Source organism: Anas acuta, chromosome 2 (assembly GCF_963932015.1).
Source record: "Anas acuta chromosome 2, bAnaAcu1.1, whole genome shotgun sequence".
NCBI lineage: Eukaryota > Metazoa > Chordata > Aves > Anseriformes > Anatidae > Anas > Anas acuta.
The window spans coordinates 128,710,562-128,733,541 of record NC_088980.1 but is presented as its reverse complement, the minus strand read 5'-3'; the positions used below and the strand labels follow the sequence as shown (position 1 = coordinate 128,733,541).

Below are 22,980 nucleotides of genomic sequence, written 5' to 3'. Positions count from 1 at the left end.
ACAAAGCAGAACATTACTTTAACGTTTAAAATACTTTTTCATTCATATCATCTTTGCCCAACTAATTTCTACTTTGGACCCCACCAGAATTACACATTACTCATTTCAGTCTAGAACAATGAGAATAAGATGTATTCTTCAGTGTAAAAAATAAAATAAAAGGCACCCCACCCACCCACCCCACCCCCAAAAAACTAATCATTTGTCAGGTTTACAATAATGTGGAAACTAACAATGAAACAAATTGAGGATAAAAAAGTATTTTAATTCCCATATAACTGTAGTTCAAACTTATCTCAGCTTCAATCAGCAAAAACAACGTCTTAACATTATGTTACTGTTCTACTGATGTAAAGGACAACAGTAAAGCTTGTCTCTTTAAATACATACCAACTTTGATCAGATGGAGCACCATTAAGATTCTGTCCGTCAAAGCATAGTTCAAAGTTATCCACACAACTAGCATAATTTAGTTACCTGATATAAAATAGGAAAAAAATATACTCATTTTAAAATTAAACAAAGCTGAAGAATATGGTGACCCTCGATTGGTTTTTATACAGTACTGTCACACTGGCCTAGCTATGTGTTATGATAAATGCTCTGCATATTTACTCATTGTGACATAATAGCACATCAGATGTATTGTTCCAATGATTGCCTGAATTCATTTGCCTTACTCTAGAGAACACCAAAGAGTTTAAGATAAAGATGTAATGCCCTCCCCTCCCTGTGAAAGAGGCCTGAAATCATTGGTACAATATTACAAGCTTAAGAAAAAAAAAAATCCACGTGGCTACAAAAATTCAAGTTTAAATGCCTCATAGAAAATTTGAAACAAAGAGTATAGGGAGCATATCATCCTGAAAAAGACAACTCAAAGAGCATTATTTTGCTTTGGACTTTGTTTTGTTTTCTTTAAAAAAAAATCCAGCAAATTAAGTCAACAAGTTAAATGTAATTGATTTATATTAAACGCTAGCAATATCCCATTAAATACAAAAGAATAAAAAATAGTTTGTGTTCATTTTAATGACAGACGATGGGCACAATAGCCTAGTGTCCAATTCATATCACATAAACTAGCCAAAAAGCGGACAAGAAATTATATACCAAAAAGTCGTTTAATATGACACTTTCTCCATTTCTTGTATTTTCATTTTGTGGGACTGAGGTATACAGCAGGGGAGTCAAAAAGTGTGGGGAGTGAGGGGAACCTTAGAGGGAAAAGGAAGTTTTATTACATCAGATACTTTTTAGCATGACTATCTCTTTTGACTAAGGGGCAGAAGAGTTACCCATGCTCTGATCAGTCTATTAAATTAATAATTGGTCATTTCTTCTGCAAGATTATTTTGGAACTGATAAGTCAATAGCAACTTTCTTGAAAATTCACAACTGTGAAGAAACAGACTCTAAATTAATGCCATCATTAACATCTCCAGTGCTTATCACCTGTACCACCTGCTGGCTTAGAGCCAAAAGTTTTAAAACCAAATTTCAATAAGGTGTTGGCATTATCTGTGACGCATATTTAAGGAATTGGCTTTCACCTATCGGAGTACGGGAGAGGTAAGGTTTGTATGGCAAAGACATGCTTGTAGGAACAAAGCCACTATCCCAAATTAGCTTCACTGGTTCATTAATAAAGTATGAGTGGAGTTGGGGAAGCTGTCTTTGTATTTCCATACCAAGTTGCAATTTTCTTCATTCATGTTAACAGATACATGAATGCGTAACGTAAGTACAGTTACTACTATGTCTGAATAGGACCCAAGTAGCTATATCCTATAAATAATAAAAAATACATTTTTCTTTTGATAACTGACTGTAGATGTGAGGACTCTGTATAATTCAACCAAATGGTTGTATGCTGTACAGTCCTGTGCAAATATCATAAAAAAATTAATAATCCTTTTTTGCTATAAGGCTTTGACCCTACATTTTTCACAGCAACATAACTACCATCCAGCCTGTACCATATTTCGCAAGCCTTCAGTCCAGAAATTCAAATAGTCAATCCATAGAGCGTCCATTTCCGGCACCCTGAAGCCATATGCTCTTGTCAGTCATCTAAAGGCATACAAACTTCCCCAGATTCATCCCATCGAGACTGGTCATTCTGTTCTTCTACGTCATCACCAAGCTCCTCATCACCTTCTCCCACTTCATTTTCCTCGTATTCTTCATCCCTAGGGAAATCTGTGTCCTGCACCTGGTCTGCTCCCTCTTGCCCTCCAGGCTGAGATTTATCTGCACAGTCTACACAAACTCCATAGCGTCGAGATCCATGTCTTATTCCAACGCTGGCTGCTAGCATAAAGATCTTCTTACACACCATACATTTATACTTTTTATCCTTTTTATGCACCTATGGAAGAGAAAGATTACAGGGTGAAAACACGTTCATCAGATTGTGCTTGTATATATTAACAGTAGTATTCTAGTACTAATTACTAACAAAAACTGTTTTTATTACCTCAACACTGTTCAGAGGAAGAGCAGTGCTAGAGATCCATTCTCACTACGTCAGCTACTTCCCTAACTAAACCACCTCCTTACTGCTCAGTGGGTAGCTGAATAGCTGCCCACTCTGTAAGGAGGTGAGTGTTCATTTTTACAGCTGCTCACAGTTCAGACCAAGACACCAAATGGCACCAAGAACAAGTATAAGCACTTATGTTGCACTCAGTATCCTACCAGATATGCTCATTTAGAAAACTGCCGTTACAATTTTAAGCCCAGAAAAATTATAAACAAGCAGGAGTTTAAATTCAGTTTGAATTGAAAGATCAGGATCCCTCTTTTATACCCCCAACCTGACGCCAGCCAAGCAAAACCAATGCTGACAACACTTTTTCACTTCCATTTGAATTTTCTGTCCTTGAGGCTGAGTGAGCCTGCATGCAGAGTTAGAAGACCACTGTTGACTAACTTGACTGAACATAAACTTTAATATTTAGCCAACAGTGCAATTCTAACCGAGTAGTTGCTGTAATACATTTTAAGAACAGGGAAAAATTAATTCAAGAGTACGTTACTCTTACAAGTAGCTCAACTGGGCAATAATAAACAATAGTTTTTGTCTTGGAAAAAAATGAAGTTGAAGGCTTTTATCTCATATCTTAAATAACCCATTTGAGGTCACGTTGAAAAAGTTGCTCTTTCAGATAAAAGAGAAAGTACCACCCAGATGAGGAAAAAAAGCAAGGTCAAAAAACAAATAGTTACTTCAGTCCCTCTTAATCTGTACAGTTGATAAAACTTAGCTCCTGGGACACATGGTATCACCACCAATAAGGCAATAACAACCTTACTTCCTCTGCCCAGCCAAAAAAACACCACATACCATCACTACATCCATCACTGCAGTCACCTACACATACTACAGAACACAGTGTCCTTCAGACTCAGTAACATCATAGGTACTCCTGTCCCTTCAGGCATCTAAGCCTTCACCCAGTGGCTCATACCAGCAGGATGAGAGGGAGCAGATTCAGACTAGAAAGGTATATTTGAACTGAGAGAAGTCAAGCAGGATGAAAGATTTTTAAATTTTTTAAAAGAAATTTACTTGCCTTGTCTACCTGTACAACAGTTTCAGGAAAAGTGAAAATTACTACAGTGGTCTTAGACATAATCTAGAATTACATTCTTATATATTCCCATAATCATTTACTTTTAAGAATATTACTGGCTAACAGAAAGTCTATTTTATGACAGCACAGGACAGAAAGGGAAGTTAAGACGACTTGCACCAACAGCTCTTTACTGCATCCATATGAAAACCTGGAAGCTCACAACTAGATTTTCTACTCATTCAGGAACCACAGGACAAAAGCCAGGAGGCTACACAGACTTTGCGGACAACCTTTATAAGCTGACCCACTGGTTCTCAAAGGCCTGAGGAAAGCCATCAAAATGGAGAAAAAGCCCAAATTACCCTATTTCACGTAGTAGCCTATTTTGAGTATGTGCAAAATGAGTTTTTTGTTGTTTATTGTTTTATTTTTAAGATCACAGCTTGAAGAAATGCTACCACCTTCTCTCTACCAATATGATCTTACTTCTGTTACCTCCCTAAAACACACCTTAGATTTTATACAGTAAATACTATCACGAAATCTCACCTGTTCCCTTACAGACTAGAAACTACCTGCAATGTACCCAAGACAGATAATAGGCTCTCGGACCCTTCAGATAAGTAGCACTCAAATCAATCCCCATTTATGCAACATACAAAGGACAGGGTAAGCTCAACTGCTGAGTAGATGGTACTTGCAGAACGTCAGTTCAGAAGGATATTTACTGTCTGTATCTCACATACTTCTCATTTTAACCAAAACCTTAAAGCACATAATACACTACAGCACTGCCTAGTTGTGAAGTATTTCACAACTACCCCAAGATGTACAATTCTTGTTTAACATGGTGTCCTCACAGAAAATGGTGGTGCGACATTATAGAATATGCAGACGTGCTACTCTACTGCTGTAACACTACAGCAAAATTTCCTTTCATTATCTACAGGATACTTACAAATCCTGCAATTCTCATGACCCTTTCAAAGTAATCATCAAATTACCTATCAGAACTCCAGAGACTGTCTTAATTGGTACTGCATTCTACTGAATGCACTTACTGCATGGAGTACGAATGTAGGAGGCAGTTATGACAGACATTTATGTTCATCCATTTTAGATTAACATAAAACAGTTTTACATTTGTCACAATGTAGTCACGACCCCACTTGTACATGTGCATCACACACACAAACAGATGTTACCTACCAAGGAATGTCTCTTTACGTGCTCTCTTCGAGTAAACAGCTTCCCACAGATGTCACAACTGAATGATCTCACGCCTGTGTGAATGAGCAAGTGTCTCTTTAGTGTTCTTCTGTATTTGGCTACATAATTACAGTGTGGACACTTCAACTTGTTCATGATTAAAGCAGAGGAATCGCCTACAAGAAAATAAGCCATCAGGAGAAAAGATGATGAAACACAAGATAATTTCAATATGTTCTGCCTGGTGCACAAAAATAAGCAGGTGCCAAAACAATAAAGCACCCACGTGACTTTTCATCAGCCAAATCAGAACAATGCCTGCCTGCAGAAAACCACAACTACCGGTGGGTCCAGCACGTATGATCTCGTTAGAAAAATACCTAGCTGTAAACAAGGAATTTTAAGAACAGGAGTACAGATCAATTCTGTGAAAAAGTAGTATTATTTCATGAGTCAGAGTGAGTTAACTGCAAGTTAGCAATAATTCCATTTCCCAGAAATCATCTATACCAGAAAACACTTTAAGATTAGAAACACTGTAGGTGTGACATTTAGAAAGTTATGATCTTCTCTCCCAATAATTTATTTAGAACTAAGTGCAGGAAGTGCCTGCCCTAAGATCTGAATCTATATCAAAGGAAAAAAAGGTATAACCAAGCAAGAATGAATATTGGAAAAAAAAAAAAAAAAAGAGGATAGTAAAAGGTAGCATAATTCTGGAATAGCTACAAGGGTAAGATATTGGTTTAGATACTACTCTACTCTATTAGAACTCACTTAGCCTCTCCCCAAAATCTAATTCAGTCTAATGGCAGAATAAATAGAGCATAAAAAACTTCTGGAATTAGCAATATCCCAGTTTTGTCTTCTGAAAAAGGGACCTATTAACATCACTTGGCCAGGGACAACACAGCTTGCTAAAAGGTTATCTGAAAAAACAAGGTTTACTACAGTTGCCTATTGCTATATAACATAGAAGGGCACAGGATGCTGTGACAGTTATGAAAATGGCCACACAGGAATGTAAAGATTTTGAGAAAGGTGAGATAAGAATTTATGAACATGATTGTAACCATCTACAAAGGAAGCATCCAAAAAGCTCTATTGCCACGTGACTATGTGCGAGAGTTTCTAACTTGCAAGCTGGCAGGAAGAAAGCAAAAACTAGTCTGTTATGTGCACACCTCTAAAATAACGCTTCCCACTTAAAAAACTTCAAAAATTAACTTCCATCATAATGTGGAAGTTAAATTTTGCTAGCATTCAAAAATTGCCTTGGTGTATCTGAGCACCCACGCAAACTGCATGTCACCATGATGTCATGTAAGGGGTTACACGGAAAAAAAAAGTTCAAAAAGGGGTTTGAATTGTAGTTTTATATACTTCAACAGAGGTACAACAGACAGACACACAGACATCAGGGCTGTAAGATGTATGGGAACTTAACAGACTAATAACAGGCAGACCTCAAAAGACCTGAGTTTGAATCCCTTACCCACTAGTGAGTTTCACCTTCTGATGACCCAATTTCTTCCATTTGTAAAACCAAAAATATCTGAAGTAAACCATAAACCACATACCAGTAATATCTCAAAGTCGTACAGAGGCAGGAATTACCATTACCCAGTCTTATGCATCCTCAAGGTCCTCTTTTTTTAAACTAAAGACTACATATTTTGATGATCTAGCAATAACAGTTTAAGATGTGGTGTTTTTTTGGTACATTCCAAATGTTTTCAGACAGAAAATAATTACACGTAATTGCTCACTTGAATAAATAAGACACGCAAGCTGCAAAAGTGTAGGCTACACACCACAAAGTTGACTGAAGATGGCTTTAGTTTTTACTGTATTGTATGCAAAGCTGATATTGTATATATTTTTTTTATATTAGGAAGTATGCTAAGATCTAATTTAAAATTATAAACAAAGAAGCAAAGTTTAGTAAGTGTTCAATTTTAAAGCCTAATTAATCTGTAGCTAGCTTATGAAAAAGCTATCAGACAACTAAAGACTTCAGGTACCTTCATATTCAGGCACAATACAAGAGTCAATATAGGTCATGTTCTGTTTTAACTTTCCTGTATGTTTGAATTCCTCTCTCTCTCTCACTCCAAAGAAGTAGTCTTATTTACATTATGCAAAAGGGCAAATGAAGTGGGAGAAGATTATGTAAACACACAATCTAATAAATCTCTATGGAAGTTAATCAAATATTACCTGCAGCGACACACAAGAACTGCTATCAGCGACAAAAAACAACCTGTTCTGTATCAGATATACTTGCCATTTTCCCAAGCGTCTTTTGGCCAAGATTCTGGCAGCAGTCCATACTTGAAGTCACTTGAAGTACCCGGCAGCAATCCGTACTTGAAGTCACTTGAAGTACCCGGCAGCAATCCGTACTTGAAGTCACTTGAAGTACCCGGCAGCAGTCCATACTTGAAGTCACTTGAAGTACCTATTACAGACACAGTATTACTTCAGCTTCCCTCCATCTAATCAGTCAGTTTGTATCTTAAAATATGCATCTTTCTTCAACTGCTACAAAAAAGTTCAAAACCTTAGAAGCGTAATGGCTATCAACCTCTTTCACATCATCTTCAACACTCAAATGAAGGAAGCTCTCTTCATGTTTAAAATGAAATTAGATCGTTGCCTTGCTCTCCATGGCATCATTTTTTCAACCCCAACGTGAGAAAAATTCAAAGCCTTTTTCAGACCATGACAACTTTTATGGTAAGGATATTTATTCCGTTGCTATCATCATGCCAGTGCTAAAAGTTTTCCAGTGCTTTCTCTTTAGAACTACTCAGTGCAGTGACTCCATCTGGCCTACCACAGGCAGCCTACCAGTTGGTACAAATGAACCCGTTTTTTACTACAGGTGTGATTTGCTTTATTGCTTTAAACTATCTCAGTGGTATACAAAGTGTTTTACATACCTCTATTTATACTAAGTATCCTACAGCTATGTCTAAATCCTTTTTTGAATAATCACCCCCATTGCTCTATAACCACATCAATTCAAGAGACCGTAATTACTAGAAATACACCAGCTTGAAACACCAGTTTGTGTGTTTACATTTGGTCTTCAGACGAGCTCTTCCTGCAGTTTGCATGGCCTTTGTAGTTTTTTTACCCTCCTTTAAAAGAACAAAATTAGTCAGAAGCAAACAATGCCTTGAGAAGAGAAAGATATTTGCTTGTTATAAGTCTACACTTTTGTAACAAGTAATATTTGCATGAGTGAATACAGAATCACCGTTATATATCACACAGAGAAAGGACTATAAATAGCACACCGAAAACTGCACTAGGCATCTGACAGAACTGTATTTGTAGGTCAAAGACTCTCCTGGCAAGAGAGCGAATCAATCTTCCCCCCCCAATCCCCAAGACAGAAGTTTGCTGGAAAACATGAACTCATAAATCCATTACTTTCCTCACAGGCACATAATTGTTAAATAAACAAACTGCAATGGAAACTGGCAGATTTCCTTTTATTTGTCTGGATGGTGCTGAGATCCTCGCCACACTGGATTCCCAACATCACTGCTGTCAGAAACCTTGAGAAGGACTTCACAGCAAATGTATCTATTTTTACTTTCCACCCTGAGACTGTAGGTTTTCATGGTCCAAAGCCTTTTTCACTTGTCCCCATGCTGCTCATTCCAAGGATTTTTCTAGGAAAGGAACTTCTTTCTCTCAGTGTAAACTACAGTTTCGTACAGCTAGTAGTGTAAGCAGCACACTGAAACACCCATAACTTACCGTTTTATTGGAGAAAAGTACCAATTATCTATCCTTGCAGCATTAGGCATAGATATGAGTTTTGTTTCTCACTCATGCAGTATTACAGTTGGCAGCAGCAGTTGCAGCTGCAACACGAGAAGACGACAGTTCAAAAGGACATCAATTAACAAATAGGAAACCCAGAATTCTGCCATATCCTTTACACAATGGCAAATGATAAGCAAAGCTGTATTGCGACTGCCAAACCACAGAGTAAGCACAAAGCTATTCCACCTATCTGAGCCTTTAAAAATCACAGCTTGAATGGATGAAGTAAGAGAAATGTCAGTATTTTAACTTACCCACCTAGCTATTTCGGCATAGAGAGAGAAGTGGGGGGGAAGGGGCAGGGAAGACTAAACCTCCCTCTTCATTAGAAAAAAAGAAGTAATTAGGACATTTTACCAAAAACCTTTTAAACTACAAACTCCAATAGCCGTCATTATGTCCAAAAGAGGCAAGAAGTCCTCCCGCTAGCTGGAAGCTGTATTACTCCTGCAAAGCCATCTCAGCAGCTCAAGCAATAGAACAGATACCCTACAGGCATGCCAACTCCACATTCCTTTGAGGTGAGCACTAAACCTTCCTTCTGTAATATGCGAGAAAGGATTAGTGAGGAAGCAGAGCTGTACAGCTCCAGGCAAAAGCTAAGATGATGACTTCAAGGCTAAAAGCCTCCAAATTAAGGCAGATTTCAGGAGCTAATAGAAGAGCAAAACACCTTTTATAATTTAAAACGTTAGACCTTTTCTTCGTGGCTTTATTCCCCCTCCCAACAGAACTGCCCTGTCTCTAGCTGTACAGTGGAAGAGCAACAATTAAAGCAGTTTACTGAGTCCTCGTCCCCTCCCTTTTTAGGAGAAGGACCTGCAAGATAACAGACCAAGGCCTCGACTGCATAACGCACGTGCTGTGTACAGGCAATAATAGCACACAAGATTTCAAAATAAGCATACAAAGACTGACCAGAAGTAAAAGATCCAGCATGCAGACATATAACACCATCACTTCGATGGTTCTTACACATCTAGGAGAATTCTTCTGGATCTAGGAGAGCACACAGGGAATTTCACAAGGAACATCTAAGCTCGCAGCTGGTATCGAACTTTGAGGGAAGCCAGGAGCTTAAATCTCTCGGGAGACCTAGATCGTAGCATAAGGCCCGGCACAGAGCCAAAGAGACTTCAGAGCTGTAGTCTAGCACAGATAAAAAGCTACTAAGTCTGTCTACCTCCAATGTGAAGAGAAGACCTGCTATAACATGAAAGAACACTGGTCTAGATACCACAAGAGATAAGAGGTTGCTACAGACATCTCGGTCTCTGCAGAACACAGGATTAAGCAGATCATAATTAAACCTAATGCTTATTCCTTCTCAGAATAATGTGTTGACCTAGAAAACCTTCTTTCTAGACTGTGCACACATCTCACATGCTTAAAACACTAAAAATGAGTTTGTAACATCTCGTGGCTCATCCACACACACAGAACATGAATTACGCGTACCCGAAGTGCAGCCCAGGCTCCAGCAGTTGCCCCACGGTGGACACGCAGCCGACAGCCACATCGGCTCCCGACTGCTGCTGAGCCACGTGTAGGATGCCCCAAACCCCAGGGTCTCGCAGAGCTCTTTCCCAGTCCTCCCACCCAGGCTACGGCTCCTCTCAAACCTGCAGTTGTAGTCACCACCTAAGTTGTTCCTGGCAAGTTAACACAACCCCAGATTTTGACAGGAGACTGAAAGCAGCTCCGTACACAGCTGTGGGGGCAGACCAGGCAGGAGGAGTGTGGGGAGGGGAGACAACAGAATCCACACAGTAATGAGAAAGGCCAAAAAACAGGGTAATCTTCTGTATCTTCAGACCAGTTCATCTGACCACAGCTTTCCCCTCATCTAAGGATAGCTTTTTACAGCTTTGTTCATTCCTAAAATAAGCGTAGGTTTATCATTCAAATGTCAGCTGGCCTCCAACATCCACCCATGCTTCCACCCTGCGTGGAGAAGAGGCTTCTATTAGCAACCTGATCTTTTCTTTTTTTTTTAAAAAAAAAAAAAAAAGCAAACCAAGAACCAAAATAATACCACGAATAAAACAGAACACAAACTGGTTAACTATCAGCATTAAAACTCTCACCATGTCAGTCTGAGAGGAGATTAAGGCCGTTCCAAATACCATGAAGGGGTCGCGTGGGCTTTTACACGACAGAAGAACTTCATGGAAGGCTTTTACATTTTAACTTGTGCTCCTTCTCAGGCAAAAGGATAACCACAAGCCAGACGCTGAATTTCAGTTTTCAGAGCAACAGGTAGGGAATATCACCACGAAGAACACATGAGCAGGCACATACTTAGTTGGACAGAGTTTGAGTTTTTCTGCCACCAGAAATAAGCTGAACTTTTGGGAAGGAAAGGAGAGGGGAAAGACTGAGAAGCTCAATGACAGAAGATGTTGAACAGGTCGCTATAGAAAGAGGTATGGCAGCAGGGTGCAGGAAGGGAAGGGATACAAACTGCACAGCAGACACAGTTCCCTGTAATGAATCCAGCTTCTGTTTTCTTCATACATATATTACCACCAAAAACAGTGCCAAAGGAAGAAGAAAAGGAATAGGACTGCTTTTCTCCCCAACTTTTCTGACACTGACTGCTTACTCAGATCAATTCAGGAAGTAGATCAGATAAGCGATTAGGCCAGAGCTTTCAAGGATCGTAAAGAGAGCACTGGTAATCTACTGATTCAATCTGGTTTGCTCTTAGAGAGCTGGATTTGTTGCTTATGTTAAGTAATGTGACAGGAAAAAAAAACAGTGCTGCCAAGAGTTACATACTGGCAAGGTAGAAGAAAGAAAATATATTGTACTGCTTGTTCCCAGAGCATTACTCACTCCTTTAACCTTGCTTCTGAAAAGGGGTCAAGGCAGATTACTTCTCAACTGCCTCTTGCAACACAAATCTCAGACAAACTTAAGATATTTTGCCAGTGTAATCTTACAAATACTCCCCGTACCACTCCCAAGTGCTCTTAATTTTTGCTAGCTCCCATTCATGAGAACTTGTTTACTGCCTTGATTATGGAGGCAGAACCATCATCAACTCACCCTGACAGATAACTGGCAATTGTTACCAAATATATAATCTGTTTGTACAACTCGCTTATCATCACCCCCTCCAAATATCCCCCCCAAGAAGGGGGTGCCACTCAGTCTGTCACTGCTTACAAAGCCAGTTTGCTGGTGTCTCCAGAAAGGCAACAACAGTGAAACATGAGAGGGTGAGAGCTATCCCCATCCACATCAGTTATGGGGGGGAGCTACTGGTCTCAGGGAACAGACTCGAGGAAGAGCTGAGATCAGAAGGAACCTCTGAAGGTCACCCAGTTCAACCCAGCTCACAGCAGGGCTAGCTTCAAGGCTGGATTATGTGTTGCTTTGAACCTTACCAAGTGTTAAATATCCACGAGGATGGAGATTCAATAAACCCTCCGAGCAATCTGCTCCAACCCAACCGCTTTCATGGTCAACAGCTTGTACCTGGGGAATTTCTCTTGCTGCAACTTGTGACAAGACTCTCGCCCTTTCACTGTGCACCTCTGAAAAGCAGCTGGATTCATTGTCTCCAGAACCCCCTTAAGGCAGTTACAGACTGCAGGTAAATCCCCCTCGGGCTTCTTCATGCTGAACAAATTCAGTTTCTGAGCATGTTCTCCAGCCCCCTAACCACCTTAACTGCCCCTACACTGGGCTCCCTCCAGTTTGCTGACTGTCCTGGGCTGCCCAAAACTGGGCACGATATTTCAAGCATTGCCTTGCCAGTCCCGAGCACAGGGGACTTGCCAGTCCTGCCAGTTTCTGCTAGTGCTGCCAGCACGAGGCCAGCCTTCGCTGCTGCTAGGCTGCACCACTGATCACAGCGCTACCTGTAGTCAGGACAAATACACCAAGAACCAAAAGGTATTCAATTGCATTTATTCTCACGGAAGGACATAAGCACGGGTACCACTGCTACGTAAAGTGTTTTGAACAGAACAACTTTTTATGCTAAATAGTTGAAAGGAAATGTTAAGGAAGGAGTGTTTCAGTTTGTGCTAGCTTCTCTAACTGCAGGCAATCGAAGAAGCAGCAGCAGCACAAATGGCCAAACCGTTGTGCAAAACAGGTATCTCAGTATCATTTATTCCAGACAAACTGTGCCGAAGTCTGACTTTGTCCAGGAATACCGAGAGATTTTGTCTTTACACAGAGCTTTGAAGAAACACAAGGTACAACATCAAGGCACAGATCTGTAAAAACACCGATCTATTTAAAAAAAATCAAACAGGAAAACCCTCCCAAACAAGCACGATATAAACTTGCTACGCCATAGTATTCTACTCGTAGTATAGAGTTTCTACAACACGAACACGTTTCTGGTTGGATATATTTACTGATACCTGACAGGAACCAGCACAAAGAAGAAATGCTGCCTACTCCTCTACCCCACAAAACTACTCCAAGTCCTCTGCAGCTCCAGAATTCACCCAGCACACAGAGCACGAGCATCTGGGCAGCCAGAACTTAGCAGCAAAGAGAAACTGAAAACAGAGCTGAAAGGAGTGATTTTCGTTCAACTACATACCACTTGGAACTTGCAACCTATTACGCTACAGCTACCAACACTGAGGGTTACCTAACCCTTCCCTCAAACAACAAGAAAAACAGCAAACAACAACAAGAAACAAGCTACACTGGATGAATTGAACAGCAATTGGTCAATTCATACTTCTATGAACTCTGATGTGACAAGGTCACACTAGCACAAAAAGTCTCACAGGGCATTATGGTATTTTAACTGAATCAAACAGCCCCATCGAGGCAGAAAACCTGCAGGTTAAATAAGGAACTTGTTGCTTTTCTGTACTGTGTCAGCAAAGACAGGCATTACTGAGAGTCCTTTGCCTATCCTTTAGCTTCATAAATGTCATCTGGGAGCAGGCAGACACGTGAAGACAAGAATGCAGGAAATAAAGTCTTGTTTTTATCCACAATCTCCCCCCCCCCCCTTTTTTTTTTTTTAGGGTAATGGTTATCTGGAGGAAAGGAAAGTGCTTTTTAAGGGAAGTTGTACTCTTTCTCTTCTTGATAGTTCAGAAAAAAGCACCACAATGAAGCCATCTACAATCAAACAGGATCTGAAACTTCTGGATCAAAAACACTTTCGCTGCTCAGCATATGATTAAGTTAATTTGGTGCGACTTCCTGAGCTACATCTTTGCGGTGCAGGAGGGAATGCAGTTGAAGGAATAGCACGGCTCACTTCTACAGCTGGAGCTGTCCCCCAAACGAATCAAGAAGATACGCAGCCTCTGTTTTTATTTACATAGCTGTTCCCAGCATCATCACTATTTCATAAATAGTAGAGGTAGTGGAAAGATCAAGTCAACACTTCAGATCGATAACTTCTTAGAAGTGAATGTATTGCCTATGTTTCACTTACACTGAGACAAAAAGAAGCTCTCCAGGCAGATGGTAAAGGCAAAAAGCAGAACTTGAACAGTCTGTGCAATTAGATGACAGTGCAAATCTTGATCTGGATCCAAGTGCTCGTGGACACCACGCAACCTTCTTCCCCAACCCATCTGCCCTGACTTTTTTTTTTTGATTAAAAAAAAAAACAACAATAGATGAATACACAAAACATTCCTTAAATTTATGAGGTCAGCGGTTGTCCATTCCATGAGAATCTACTCTTCTTCAGGATCATCCCGAGGAGAGGTAAATTTACTGGGTAGGGAAGCAGCTGACTCCCAGGTGTTGTATTCTCTTTAATTGCCTTTCAAAACCCCCGGGGCCTTCATTTCCAGCTTACACAAGAAATGAAGCAAACAGAGAGGTTAAGTGTCCATTAAGCGACTTAAATCTTTCACTCAGGGCATCAGCCGGACGTCTGAGGAAGATCTGACTGAGAGTCACAGAATCAGAAAAGAGGGGGAGAAAAATAAGCTTAGTTTCCTGTTAGTATATTTGTTTTCTTTCTAAATCAGACACTCAAATGGGACTTACCTCTACAAGAAGTGTGTGTCCAGGTAAGTCCCTCAGTCTCCATTTCTTTAAACACAAAGTTACCCATTCTTGCTGCAAAGTCCTGATCGAGTTATGACTTGAGGGAGCAGCATATGACAAGAACTGTGACTAGCACCACGTTTTTGTAAGCAGCTTGAGACACTGCTCGTAACATACTGGAAAAATAGTTGCTTTTATAGCAAACTGAATTCAAATCCTTAAGAACTACAAAATTATCCAGAAAACTCCTGTTCCACAGAGGGCTGTTTTTATCCTGTCCTTGTTATCTTTTGCCTTGAGCCCTGTCCAATCCAATGCATAACACAGCATTATATGGCCTGAAAATCATGCTAACAAGCGACCCAGTGTTAGCGTCATAACGCTACTGGAATACTCCATTAAAGTGTCTGTTAGAATCAACACGGTCAGCTCTGGAAAGCATAAGCAATACTTCAGTTGTGTTCTGAAGCCTAAGAATAGGACACACACTCCAAAAACCAAGCCCAAATGAAAAACAGATTCAAGAAGTGGTAATAAACTCGCAAACAGACACTAAAAATACCAGTCAGAATCACTGAGCTTTTAAGAACGGCAAACTGACCCAGAGGTACTGACTGATTGCATGGTTATTTCCACCATGGTAAATGGTTAATTGTAGGATGCACCGTGGCTGTAAACAGTGCAGGCGTTTTTAAGATTATCAACTAGAACAGAAAATAGCGAGATGGATGGTACCTTCAGTGGGGAGAGGCTCAGCTATTTTAATTAACGTAGCTAAAACTGGAGAGTGCTTGAAGGCTTCAGTAAAGGCAGATAAATGAAGAAAAATGTCACAATGAATTTAAAACCCATCTCAGCTTTATGGAGTTACTTGAAGCCCAAAGTGCTACTTCTTGCAGGAAAGGTGTTAAATATAAACTCACTGGCAACGCAGGGTGAGAGGAGGGAGAAGCTGACATGCCCTTATGGATGGATGTCTGCAGGAAAACTCACCTTCAGCAGGCAGCAGTTTAGCACGTTTGCTTTACTGGGACATGAGGTGACAGCTCAGAAAACTTTTATTGTTGTTTATCTAATACTTACCTAGCAGTACCCAACTGGAAAGTCCATCTATTACAGGATTTAAGTTAGTGGCTTTTGTTTTTTTATCCTGTATTGGCTTTTTTGTTTTTAAGTTTTTGTAATGAGAGGAATGTTCTTATATTGGCTTCCCTTCCACCACGCCTATGGTATTTCTCTCCCCTCACAGAAAAAGCCAAACAACCTAAAACCACAATCAAGGACACAGCAACTCACTTTGCATGTAATCAGACATCTAATAACCACAGCTGGTGTTAGTTATCCCAGCAGCACACTACAAAGCGTAACAGAAGCAGCTCATTTTCTCTTTTAGCAGCCAAAGGGAGAGTGAGAGTGTATTCCTTAGCTTGCATCACAAGATTTTACCATTCATTCTTTTTCTTCTAACTGCATTGTTTTAAATCTGTTCCAGAAAACTTTTTTGTGGATTTTTAACTTCCAGTGCCCTTTTTTTTTTTTTGGTAGATTTTCATCTCCGCAGGAAATTTAATTCACAACTGAGAAGTTATCATATAACCTGCAGGTTATTCTACAACCCATTCTTGACATTCTTCCAATTCTCCGTTCTTTATCCCTCTTCCTCCTCCCTCCTGCACCTTTTCTTGGGTCTGGAGGAAGCCATTAAAGAAGAGAGCGTTTTACAGAACAAATGCACTTATCACCCAAGTAGCGCAAAGGAAAAGCTAACAAGCAGCAGAGGAGGAAGAACACTGATTGCTGACGCACTGAGAACTGCTGAAAGTAAGCTGTACAAAGCTCTACTTCCAGCATCTCTTCATTTCAAACAACAGACATACACAAAAGAACTTAATTAAAGTAAAGGTCTTAATATAAAAATACTAGATATGGCTTCCAAAATAGTTCTAGAACAGAAAAAAAATGTAATTATGTACTTGGGATCACTTATGTTGCAGTCACAGTACCAAGGAGATCATTAATTGACACTGTTTTATAGTTTAATAAAAAATTAACTGTCCCCTACAATCACAGAGCTTTCAATGTCTGTCCAAAATTTTGGACAGACACCTCAGCACAAATTCACCGTGACCCACGCCTCTGCCACAGTTCTTTCCATCAAGATGTTGCGTGGAATATATTTTGTAATTTAATTCTTCAGCACAATGAATGACTGGAAACCTTGGTGTTTCTGTCCAAAAAAGTCTGAGCAAGTTCAGAATTTGTTTGATCGTTATTGCACTGCCCCCATCACCCCTTACTCCTCCTACATGAAAGGTCTGGAGCAGCTACTCAAGTTCTGTAGAATGTGTACAAGCATTTCAGTTTGTTGCAGGAGACACCACTTGTTAGATGTATACTTATTCTCTGTGATATTTCCAACAGTTAAAAAAAGTTGACTGTCTACCCCAAATAAATCAGAAGTAGAAAAAACACACGCTAAATTGTGTCAGGAACTTGGTATTTGTGTAATTTACAGCACCTCAGGTCCCCCACTCCTGCTCCAGACTTTCTACTGCCCTTTCTCATGCCACTCCAGCTAAACATGTTTCAGCAAGCAGTGACCCAGCACAGGCAGATGTGTTATGTGGGTGCTGAAGACCCAGTATCCCCACTACGCACAGCTCTAGCTGCTTTACTTAAGGCTGTATCTAACCTGGTGCTGCAGGCCCAACAGCTGTTTGTGGTTGACACACAACAGGCATGTTTCTCAAACACAGCTTTCGTTTTCATTTCACGCAGAAGAAACCCTGTGCAGCCCAAGAATGCTTCACAATATGAATCAAAGTACATTAAGATCGGGAAATTCTCCTCACGAGTGTGTTCCCAAGCTGAACTGAACAGCTAGTGAGGACCTACCCTGAGTTCAGAGATGAAGGCTGCAGATAAGCAACCACCTTTTACACTCACAGAGCCAGTGTTAGCTCCCCAGCACAGCTGCTCCTCCAGATCTGCTCCCGTAGTGCCACTTGCTGACAGTAGATATCTCTTGGACTGCCCGCTGCTGCTCCCACCAGACAGAGCTCCCCATAGGTCCTGTCCACACCACTCCACTGTCACATGCCATCGTGGTGCTCACGCATACACGACACACGGATCCGCTCTGGTACAACGCAGCACAGGCACCACGTGCCCTCTGCTGGACTGCTACCCACCCACTGCCTCTTCACACCTCAGCAGCTGCCAGCACCAGAGAAAGGCTCCACAGCACCGCGGGCAGAGGGGCTTCAGGGCCCCAGAAGATCTGATCTGGATTTCTCCAGCCTTGTTTTTCAACAAGACTGGGGGTACAGCAAGAAGCTAAGGCCATCCCTCCTTCCACCAGAATGAATGTAGGTTTCTAGGCCTTCCTGAGAACTCAGGTTGCTTTCAACTGTGTTTTGTCACTGGCTTACAAAAATACTCTACGCCCACAGGTCTGAGTGACTTTCTTTTTCCTTAAGTTATTCTCCTCTTAATTCTACCTTGTGAGCCTGGGAGGCAGAGGACACCTACAGTCTCTTGACATGCTTGAAGGGGCCATTCATTTTAAAAGGCTTTAGAAACAGATGTGTCTAAAGAACTTTGTTCCAGCTATTTCGTACATCTACCTTTAATTTAACTCTATTTGGGAGACAGCTCTGAAATACAAGGTTCAGAGTCACACTTTCAAAGCTGCCAATCTGCCTGAAAGTGATACAGGTAAACGGCAGTATTTTAAGTATGTGTTTCAGCTACTCATATGATGTAATAGTAATTAAAAACTACACTACCCTGAATTCTAAATACACTGTGAACTGTCTGCTTCGAACTCTGTGACTGTGTTTATCTTTACATATGTTTAATTTTATTCTAGCACTTACATTAACCAATATTTTTAAAAGAAAACAACGCTGGGAATCAAGTCACATTTCAAGATTTGCTTGAAAAACAGTTCAACAATAAGATATTCTCTCTCCTGTAAGTCATCGTGGCATCTCTTTCCCATCTGCTTCTCAAATCTATCTGCTGTAAGAGTCAATATTATACTAGCCAGGATTACTCCTTGTGCATTTTCCCAGATATCCTTACAACAAGCAGTAGTGGAAGGTTCATTTCTGCTTCTTGTTGAGACTCAGGGACACGACCACAAAAATCTTTTGCCAGTGAAAGAAAATTATAATCTCCATGCAGCCAGCTAGCATTATTACCCATCAGTTATTGCTCTTTGATTTTGTGCCTAACTGTAGCTACAGATCAAATATAGATGTGAAGATTTCAGCTTCTACTAGTTGGTAGGGATCTGCAACCCAACAGTCAGTTGTAAAAAGTATGTTATGTACCACATGGCGTGGGCTAAGGCAATTCTTTTTTCTAGCTGAAGACACATTGCTGCAACCCAAGAGAGAATCAGATTGCTGAATTATCCTAATTGTGTGCTAATTTTTAGTAAAAGACCCTAACACAGCCTTATAAAAATTACATAGTAGTGTACTTTATTCAAAAAATCAGTTTTCAAATAATGACTGATGCTACACGATATTTACCTGCTTCTTCTTTAATAAATGACAAATCTTCTTCTGGATACGGGACTGATGGTTGCAACACTGAGCAATCTTCCGAATTCTCTTCAGTATTAGGTGGTATATTATAAATAAATCTCTTTGCGGTTTGGTTTTTCCTTCTTGCTTTTCCAGGTTCTTGAACTGATTGTCCCTGTGAGCCCATGTCGTTCCACACAAAAACTTTTCCCTCTCCTTGAGATTCACTTTCAGCCATTTCAGGTGAGCTGTCCTGGACCCAACTGCAGTCATTCATTTGGTAGCTTTCCATTTGGGCCTCATCAATAGAGTAACCATCATTCTCAGTTTTTATGCTGCTTGCCAAGTTGGTAAGGTTTCGTGTTGCCCAGAAACTGGCAACTTTCTGATCCCTTGGAGACATACCATCCCTGCTAACAGATCTTCTGTTATAATCCACCACAACGGTCTCCGGAGCTTCTGATTTTATACTTATGTTTAAGGCATCTTTAATGAAATTGCGGCAAGACTGGACAACCTCCGTCATCTGAAGGTAGCTGGCCACTGACATCACTTCAATGGCATTTTGGCTCGTAAGCACGAGGTTCCCGGAATACAAGAAGTCCAAGATGACAGAAAAACCTTGAACAGCAACAACATCTAAATAGGTAACAGTGGTTTGGTTACGGCTTTCTTTGTTTGTAAAGCAATACAGAGTCTTAAAGAAGCGGCTGCCTGCAACCAGGATGTTCTTGTGAGCTCTGAAGACCCTCCCACTCACCACAATATTGACATCACAAAGAATGCCTTTCTTCCTCTGTTCGTTTAGTTCTTGCAGGAGCTGATAGCAGTAAGAGTTCTCATTTGGCCTGCTGTTAAAATCACAGTATCCTTCATTATTCAGTTCCGACGGTAACTCTGACTCCTGGAATTAGAAAAAAAACTTAATTAGCTCTTAATGAATGTTCTTGTTAATCATACAATGCTATTATAAGGATACAAAACTAAACTTAGAAAGATAGAAAGATAATATATACATATATATATATAAATAATCTTGGTCATAAAGACAGGCTGGAATATATAATTAAAAAAATACTTCTGTAAACTGAGAGTCATGTTCTCATTTCACCCCCCACTCTCCTATTTGGAACAAAAACAGAACTAGCAGAATTGCCCTAAGGACAAAGGAAGTAAAATTTGGGCCAAAAGTAAGGCAAGATTTAGCTGAGCACAAAGTACTTGTCTTTGTTAAGCCATATACATTAACGATGTGGAGTTCCTTTCCTAAGATTTAACTATGTGGTTCTCACCTATCCAGTTCTTTGTTTTTCCTTAAAACTCTCCACTTTAACAGGTCAAAAGACAGCCACGATAATGGATTCAACATTTGCTTAGGCTGAGAGATGAATATATAACATCTTATCTCCCAACCTATACCTGTTTTATATGTTCTAAGGAAAACATATTGTCAGAGTAGTTATAACAACAGCTAGATTTCTTCTACCGTTCTACAAATTAGGGTGCTTTTTAAAATTATTTTCTCATTGTGCAGGTTTAGTATTAAACAGCTGTATTAGAAGACAAGAGGACAGAAAACTGCAGGTGACCAAACAAAAGTTAAGCAACATTATCTAAGACTTTCTGGAATCAAACTTCACTGAAACTTCCTAGCAGCGACATCTTTAACTGCTAAATATTTAATCATACAGACAATACATATATGTCTCTCTACAATTTTTCCAAGAAGAGATCTCGGAAGTGACTTCAGAAATCTCCTAACAGTAGCATCAAACAATCCAACACCAAGAAATGAGTTATTAAAGATTAGTTCAGGCAGAAACTGATGAGTAACAAGAAGTCTTTACAGCACTTGGGCAATTTGCAACTGATGTTTAGACAGTGATGATTCAGATGTGGTACAAAGAAGCAGCTAGAAGCAAGCAGAAAGTAACACAGACTGGCATGTTTGAGACCATACTTATACTGATTGATCGGTGCTGCCATCAAGAGCACTGATGATGACAGGGTTGTTTTTGTGCTGGATCTCTAAGACTCTCTCCTCTTTTCTAGCAAAAAAAGAACAGTTCAGAACTGGCTGGTTCCAAAATGATTTTGAATGAGAGAAGAGTATATTTTGCCAGTGATGTCTTTTGTTTGTTTCTTCTGTTTAAAAACAAAACCAAAAAAGACTCACAGGTATTAAAAAAGGTAGAGGTATTAAAAGCTCCACTGCCTCTGTATTACAGGTCAGATACAGGTAATGGGCTTTCAAGAACCTGTAATGTATACTGGGGCTGAAATATATTGTAAAGCAAAGTACTCCCCTTATTTTGGGGCTACAGCATCTACATGTATATCAAAAAGCTGCTTTCCACTACACAGGAATTAATGCATTAAATGAGTACTCGCCTCAAGACACAGCCCCAGTGCTGGTCACTGGGATGCCAACCGAGCAGCTGAGGTTGTAAGTACCCCTCCCGAAAGGGATTTTACATCTACAAGCAGCAAATAATGCCCAATGTAATCAAGAGAGAAAGTTTTCAGCATCTCATGCAGACAAAGTTCAGTTTGCTGTCATGTTCAAGTTGCTTCTAAATCTCTCCTCAGAAAGCACACAGCAGCAATTAGGTTTTTACATGAAAACAACCAACAGATCTGTCCAGCCTCAGCTTTTTTTTTTTTTTTTTTTTTTTTTTTTTTTTACTTTTTAATATATACATTTTTACACTTTTCTAATGTGTTTTAGTACATGCTCTCTGACAAAAGCAAATACTCTCCCAGATCAGGGCGCAGAAACAGGAATGACATCCCAGATGTGCAACAACTAAGTGTGACATTAAGTTCTGGGGATTTCAGATCTGGACCAAGTTGCTGTTGCCAGGCAGCGGAGCACTGGGTAGGTTCAAAGTGCTGATCACCCTGACTTTGGATCAGATTAAAACAAAAATGATGATACCAAAGAGTTGTCACTCTAGTCCAAACCAAGCACCAGTGACTTGCATCGTACACAGCACACATCGGGTACAGGCTACAATAGCTGATAGAATTTCATTATCTGGGAGCATGTTAAACACCACGCAAAGCTTAAAAATAATCTGCAGGAGGCAGATTACAGTGTCTTTTTTACAATGTCTGATTACAGAGAAGTGATAGAGTATGTTTTAACTGAGGATGTGTATGCAGCCAATCCAGCTGAAAAGTGAGATTTACAATGCAGCTTTTCTTTAAGAAAATGACAAGCCAGCATGGTAAAAAGGACTTGCAGATTTATGTGCTACGGAAAGAAGGCTGAAGTCTTCATTATGAAAACGGAAGGCTGAGTGGAAATAAGAGACATAGTGTAACTAACATCTGAAATACAGATGGGGGGTGTTCAGGCAAAGAGATGTGCTTACCCCAGGCACCCAGAGCTTTACAGAACAGGGTGCATAAAGATTTTTTTCAAGCTAACTGTAACATTGATCACAACTGCCTAACTGCTGCTATGGGAGCAGCTAATCCTAATGCTGCACCGAAAACAAAACAAAAGCCCTAACACCCCAACAGTTAACAAGTCTATGGAAACCAAGTGTTAGCATTTACTATGAGAAAGATGGAAGAAATGTAATAGCACCCTTGGAGAGTTTCAAGCATCTCCTCTCTGAGCAGAACAGGTACAACACACTCTAATATTAGAGTTACAAAAATAATTACAGAAAAAAAAAATCAAAGAAAAGTTATCTTCAAGATTCTATTATCCCTGTTATGTTCATAGCAATCATCATAAGGGTAATGTTTTTCTGGTGAGAAACACAAGCTAATATTTCCTTAGATGCCAAGTTATATTTTCAGAATACAGA

General features: G+C 40.0%; 1 protein-coding gene across 1 annotated transcript in view; it reads right to left on the bottom strand.

Moving 5' to 3' along the window:
• Positions 1–244: 244 nt before the first annotated feature.
• The window catches only part of ZBTB10 (zinc finger and BTB domain containing 10), a 28,221-nt gene continuing 5,485 nt past the window's right edge, over positions 245–22,980 (bottom strand). Inside the window, exons 2-5 of the mRNA XM_068672162.1 lie at positions 19,166–20,063; positions 7,078–7,251; positions 4,791–4,966; positions 245–2,371 (exon numbers count right to left, since the gene is read on the bottom strand). Coding sequence (XP_068528263.1) covers positions 2,066–2,371; positions 4,791–4,966; positions 7,078–7,251; positions 19,166–20,063 — 1,554 coding nt within the window. The 3' untranslated portion in view covers positions 245–2,065. The remainder of the gene's footprint in view (positions 2,372–4,790; positions 4,967–7,077; positions 7,252–19,165; positions 20,064–22,980) is intronic.